We start from the raw sequence: 6,744 nt of genomic DNA on the forward strand, positions 1-6,744 counted from the left end.
CGCACATCCGAACTGCGGCCTACCAGCAAAAAGTAGCTCGGTACTATAACGCCAGAGTAAAGAAGAGGAACTTCCGCGTCGGCGACCTGGTTCTCCGTAAGGTCATGGTGCCCGAACCCGACGTAGGGAAACTTGGACCAAATTGGGAAGGACCCTACAGAGTAAAGAAAGCAATCGGGGGGCATACGAGCTTGAAACCCTAGAGGGAAAACGAGTACCCCGAGCATGGAACATTGTCAACCTAAGGCGATACTACCTATAGACCGCCAAGTACCCCGAAGCCGAGGTAGAAAACGAACTAGTAGAGGACCGAAATAGTCTGTTCGGCAAAAAACACAGCTCAAAGACAGGACAACCAACACTTGAGCAAAAAGGCCATTTCATTTCAGATATTGAGGTGTACAAAAAAAAAAAAAAAAGAGAAGCCATTTCATTTCATTTTTTACAAGTCCGGGGCTACTTCTTCGTTATCAGAAGCCACTTTGACGATACCCAAAGGCCCTGCCTCCCCCTCGGAGTCCGGTTCACCATTCGCAGCGTTGGCCATCTCCTGAGTAATACGCGAAGTGGATATGGCGCTGATGTCGAGCTCGGGGTACGTATTCCGGATCATCCACTGGCTTAGCTTGAAACCCCTCCTGTAGGAGTCCACCATCAGATCATCGAAGTCCGGCGAAGCAATATAATCACTAACAGCTTTCTTCTTCGCATCTTCGATGCCTTGAGAGAAGATCTGAGTCCTCTCCCTGATATCCTCCTGAAGATACTCGACCTAATGCTGTAGGTCCAGCTTCAATTCCACCATATGTTTCACAATCACTCCCATAGCCTCAGCATCTTTCTGAGACCTCGCCTGCCTAGACCGCGCGAGGCGAGCAACCTCCTCAGCAGCACGAGCAGCCTCCTCGGCAGCTCGCGCCTGCCTCGAGCTCCTCTCCACCTGGTTCGCCAAGGCGTGAATAGAAGAGTTCACCTATCGAAAGGAAACAAGTGATCAGAGGAACAAATAGAAGAATAAAAGCCGAAGAACTCTAAAAAAGGGAGATCACTTACCACCATGGCATGGGTAACGGCACGGCAGGCCACTTGGTGCAGAGGAAGATTGGTCCACGCTGCAACTTCCTCGGGGAAAATGGCCTCCTTACTCCTCTGAAGAGCGTGAGTAGGCGACAACACACTCCTAAAGTCCCCCGGGGCCCCCGAGCCTGATGGCCCAGCTCGCATTTGGGCAGACTCGGAGTAGGCGGGAGCCCCCGTGTGAGTAGTTTCGGCGTAAGGAGCCCCCGCCGGCTCCTGCATAGGAGGAACCATCTCGGGCTCCATAGGCTGATCCTCCACCGAATAGTCCGGCACCTCGGGCTCCGCACCCTGGGGTAGCTCAGCGTGAGTTCGCTTAGCCACCTGTTTTCTCCTCATCATGCCCTGGAACAAGTGCCCACCTCGGGTCCCTCGAGAGTCCATCGCACCTGCGAAAAGTAGTTCGGCATCAGTAAAACAAGCAAGAGAAGAGCAAGACAGGATCGCTAGGGGAAGAACCTACCCGAACTCAGGCCCGCAGCAACGAGCTTGGCCTCCGTCAGATACTGTTGACACTTCAACCTAAGCCGCGCCCATTGACGGAGGCCCTTCACCGTCTCTTTGTCAAGTGTGACGCCAGAGTCGGGAGCGGTCATCCCCCAGCCGGTCTGAAACGGCCACCCCAGCGCACTTTGCACCCCGAAATAGTCCCGCTTCCACATCGGGACCTTACTAGGGAGTTCGTGTAAGAGCTTGAAGCCAGGGCGAGGAGACAGGTAGTATGCCCGCCTACGCCCAGGAAGGGGACCCGCTTGCTTTTTAAGCATTAAAATAGAAGAAAAAATCTCCAAGTCCAAAGAAAAGTTCTCCTCGCAGAATAGGGAGATCGTCCCCACTAAATTCCTAATGGAGTTCGGGTGAAGCTAGCCGACCGTCACACCGAAGTGGTTCAGGACCTCGACAAGAAGATGATGGAAAGGCAGCCGCAGCCCCGCAGCGAGCTGCTCCTGGAATATCTCGATCTCATCAGGACCGTGTTCCCAAGGAAAGCTACCCGTAGGGATAAAGTAGGCGAACTCCCCGGGCAAGTTATAGTAGTTTATGAGGGATTGGAGTCTCTCAGGAATCATGGTCGAAGGTCCGAACTAGTCTGGAGCCCAACCCCGATGACAGGTGGATGCAAAACTACACGAGGCCCCTCGACCTATGGGTTCAACCTCTTCCTCAAGATCTACATCAGGCTCGCTAGAACTATCGGGGGATGCAAAACGATTCGTAGAACCTGCATCAGATCCGCTTGGACTGTCTGAGCCATCCGAGCTAGACATCAGGGGGTAGAAGACAGGTTCCAGGAAAAGAACTCACCCGGGAAGAAGACTGGAGTAGACCACGAAAGCTCAAACAAGAGGAACCTGGGACGCGAGCTGAAGAGCCTGGACGCGAACTGAAACTTTGACGCGAGCTCGAGAGGTACAGTAGCGGCGACTGGGGTCCCCCCCCGCTATTTATATCCACAGCAACCGGAAAACGATGATCCAGATCGAAGCCGATCCAACGGCCCACAATCACGCTGACCGCACATCCTCCGAAGCCGAGACGTGACCAGCGCACGCCTTTTTGAAACTGACAGGGTGTCAGTGCACGTCTCCCCACAGTAAAAGTGGTTGCAACACGATTCCCGAAATTTGAGAAAAACGGCTACCGTCACGTCTCCCAAACGCGCGTCTTTTTGAAAAATCAAACCAAAGTGCGCGCCACCAGTTGAATAAAATTCAAATTACGGGCCAAAATCCTCCCGCCTTAGGAACTCCCCGCGCCAAGACCCTTGGCGCAGGGAGTGGGGGGCAATTGATGAAGGAAAATTTGGCCCAACCTCGCCATCACTCGACGCGTGGCAAAAGCGAACAGCTCGGGGCAACAGAGCGCCCAAAACACAAGCACCAAAAGAAAAAGGAGCACGAGCTCCCTACTAGGAGCCCGAGCTCCCTACTAAGGACCCGAGCTCCCTACAAGGAGCCCGAGCTCGCTACTAAGGACCCGACCTCCCTACAAGGAGCCCAAGCTCTCTCCTAGGCCATAAACCTCACCAGGTCGTGACCCGAGCTGGCCCATGGAAGCTCGGAGCATTCCCCAAACCGAACTCAAGACTTTGTCCCCTCCGTTACTCCAGCACTTCGCCTCCGAAACGCCAGGCTAACCAAGTGTACCATACCTGACACCAAGGATGTCCGTTTCCAAGGGCGGCACACCTGAATGATTTGGGATTTGATGCTTGATAGCCGCACTTCAAACGGCCTCCTGCCACCGCCACCTGCCACCGTCGTCACCAGCCGCAGAAACGGCTCCGACAAAAGGAGCAGTGGCGGTTCTGCCCGAACAGAAGGGATGACATCCAAACTGGCAGGAGCTCAGAGATAGTCAGGCCAATCTGACAGAAGCCTGGAAGTGAGTGCGCGAGGTGGTTATAAAAGGCTCCCTACCCCCAAGAACAAGGTATGCAAACTTTGCGCTATCTATTTTATCTTGCCTTTGAAGGATTCTAACTTGAGCTTCGGAGCCTCTACACCGGATTCTCCTCGGAGCTTCTTCATCGCCCCCATTTCAGGTCCCCAGTTACTCAATTCAGAGGCAAGGTCGTTGACAGCTAAGACCGGCCGGATTGCACATCATCAAATATAAAGGAGCTAGGAGCCTAGGACGTTGTTGACAGATTGAAGCCTAGATATTGAATTTAAATAGCCAAATTTATTCTCATTCCTTTTTATTTCCACAATGCGTGTTCTCTCTCTTTCCTTACTACACCCCACTAGTGGTACTATTCCTACTTTTTTCTACCATCGTTATCTCGTTATCAAATTATCAAGTCAAAGATAAGGGTGATATAGAGGAAAGGACAGAGTCTCAACAGCGAGAGGGAGAAGTAAGGAATGGTTGTTAGCGTGTAGCAAGTTAGCAACTAGCAACCGCATATATAAATTTTACTATTTTAGAACTGATTTGCACAACCTCAATCTTTTATAGAATTTAAATGTATGACATCGCGCTACAGACAGGAGTTCTTCTTTCTTTGGTTCAAAGCCGCGTGGTAAAGGAAAAGAATAAAAAGCCAGACATTAAATTCACACTGAGATGGAGGGTTTAGCTCTTTTTTTTAGTTTAATACCATTGCCCAAAACACGTTGGATTTATTATGTATAGCCAAGCTCTGCAGCCATAGAATTCTTCTTTCTTTAGTTCAAAGCCGCGTCCCGCGTGGTGGCGAAGAAAAAAAAGCAAGACAACACGCATTTGAGTTCACACTACAAGATAGATAGGCTTAGCTCCCTTTTCTTTTATGCCCCGTTTTCTTTTTGGTAAATTATTTATTCGGATAAATGCATGCAAGTCTTGGAAAGATTTATTTGGGTAAGTGCATTTATCCATGTTATTTTATTTCCCATGTAAATAAGGCAATGACCATTTTATCCATGAAATTCAATTATTAAAAGGGGCATTTTTGTCCCATTCAAGTGTTGACAACTTCTCCAGGTGGGAAAGTTATTTATCCGCCTAGGATATTGGTAAGTGATACCCAGAAAAATAAACTTTCTCTTATCCCCACATAAATCTAAAAAAAGAACATTGGTTTCTTGATCAATGAGAATAAAAAAAGAACGCCCCCTTAATACCATTGCTTGAGAAACAAAAAATATAGGGTCATTTACTAGAACATCCCCTATAGTTTCATAGACTGATTTAAAACTTACCCTATAGTTTGCATTTTACTAAAACTTCCCTTATGATTTGCACCAATTTACTTAACCAACCTTTCATTAAGAACTATTTGTTTTTCCATATGAAAATAGTAACATGATCACCTAAATTAAGTGGAAAATGTTTAAGGGCATCATGTACCCTTGATTGTTTAGTCCAAAAGTACCCTTAAATTGAGTGAAAAATGTTCAAGGGTATGGATCCATTGTTGTTTATTACTAAAGTACCCCTAACATGTTTTTGTATAGAAAACAAAATTGATCAAATAGAGAAAAATATAGTGGTTGTCTGTGTTTTACTAGGGGCAAAAATGGAAGGTCAATTAGTGTTAAAATTGTCATTTTCCACTTTCATCTAATGAAATGTCAATTAATTAAATTGATTGCAAAATGTAGGGGATGTTTTATAAAACACAAACTATAGGGTAGTTTTTAGTAAATCCATAAAACTATAGGGGGTGTTTTAGTAAATGACCCAAAAATATACTATGTATATGTAGGGTCACATGTAATAACCATGAATCCTCTCTCTATGGTTGAAAGTGTAGTAGGGGTATTTGCAAATTCACATAATACGAGGAATTAAAGATGATTACAGTAATATGGCTTTACTTTTTTTTTTTGGTATTAAACATAACACATTAATAACTTACAGAGGTAAGTGGTAATAGCGGATTCAAATATGCACATCTGCTAAGACTACTTAGACAATATACCAACTGGCCACCACTCAATTGGTGGGATAATATGGGTTGTAAGACCATCCCTATCTTTTCAAAATGAACTAAGACTTCCCCTATTAGGTGATGTCATCACACAAAGACCTCCCTTCTATCAACAAATCGTTAATATCCAATTGCACGTGATCTCAAATGTGGTTTAAATTTCTTTTCAAAAACCGAATATTTCCCTTCCAACGTAAGCATTTTGTTGTTGGTTGGCATTTTTCCGCTTCAATGCCTATTTTTTTTTGGTAAAAACAAAGTTATTACATTAGAGGATAAGGGGAAACCCTTGAAGAGTCACAATACAAATCCCATCTATTACAAATAGCCTGATGGTCATCAGGAAATAAAACCATTGACCATTCCTACATGCTTGACTAGCAAGAAAATGGGCATATGCTACTTTACTCCAGGAGACATGAGACCAAAAAACAGATGTAAACTTCCTCAAAACCTGTTTTATATAATGAACTACAATCCAAACCTCAATTGGGATTGGCTCGTTCTTCTCTATCATATTCACCAACTGGGTACTGTCAGACTCTACAATCACTTGAGATAGTTGGAGGGTCGCTACCAGTTTCAGGCCTTCAAGGGCTGCATGGGCTTAAGAGAATAGGGGAGACCGAGGCAAATCAGATTTGGAGGAGGCTGCCAAAAAAATTCCCATCCTCCTTATAAATGATGCAACCATAACCATCATATGAAGATTTTGAGAGTGCTCCATCCACTAAAACTTTGGCAAAACTTGCATGGGTCACTCTTAGATGACTATTATCAGCTTTAGTGTGGTAGATTGGGGAGGTTGTTACCTCCATTCTTGCTTCCTCCATTTCTAGCAAAAGCCTGTTGACTCTTGACAATATTTGAGAAAAGTGAGTACAGGTACCTTCATACACAACATTACTATCCACAAAAGCCAAGCCATACAATAAGCAAAGAATGAGCATAGCCTAAAATTTTCAGCCATTAACAGATTGTTGTCACCCACTAGATTAAGGAAAACTTGAGAGACTGTGAGGTTCACATCATTGTCCATATATAGGCCCAATGGGCTGTTAGACCAGGTTGCTCGAGTTAAAGGGCACTGGAGTAGTAAATGGGTAAGAGATTCATCACTGCTCTCACAAATTGGATACGGGGCCGAAATGTTTATACCCCTATTGATCAGATTGGCTCTTACTACCACACTATTGTTTAAAATTCTCATAGGAAGAACTTTATCTTGGGCATAATGGGAAGCTTCCACA

At 45.8% G+C, this 6,744-nt stretch overlaps 1 protein-coding gene across 1 annotated transcript; it reads right to left on the reverse strand.

The window, feature by feature from the left end:
- Positions 1-380: 380 nt before the first annotated feature.
- Positions 381-3,701, reverse strand: LOC148804119 (uncharacterized). The gene is made up of 3 exons (XM_088902041.1): positions 1,541-3,701; positions 1,054-1,466; positions 381-973 (listed from the first exon to the last, which is right to left on the reverse strand). The coding sequence occupies exons 1-3, from the start codon at positions 1,842-1,844 to the stop codon at positions 773-775; spliced, it is 918 nt and encodes a 305-aa protein (XP_088758167.1). The 5' UTR covers positions 1,845-3,701; the 3' UTR covers positions 381-772.
- Between the last annotated feature and the right edge of the window lie 3,043 nt (positions 3,702-6,744).

Source organism: Nelumbo nucifera, chromosome 1 (assembly GCF_055504915.1).
Source record: "Nelumbo nucifera cultivar China Antique chromosome 1, China Antique-T2T, whole genome shotgun sequence".
NCBI lineage: Eukaryota > Viridiplantae > Streptophyta > Magnoliopsida > Proteales > Nelumbonaceae > Nelumbo > Nelumbo nucifera.

Coding starts and splice junctions, on each gene's coding strand:
- LOC148804119 (XM_088902041.1), bottom strand. CDS start 1,844: ATGCTTAAAAAGCAAGCGGGTCCCCTTCCTGGGCGTAGGCGGGCATAC. Junction 1,467..1,540: donor TGCTGCGGGCCTGAGTTCGG/GTAGGTTCTTCC, acceptor TACTTTTCGCAG/GTGCGATGGACTCTCGAGGG. Junction 974..1,053: donor CCGTTACCCATGCCATGGTG/GTAAGTGATCTC, acceptor TCCTTTCGATAG/GTGAACTCTTCTATTCACGC.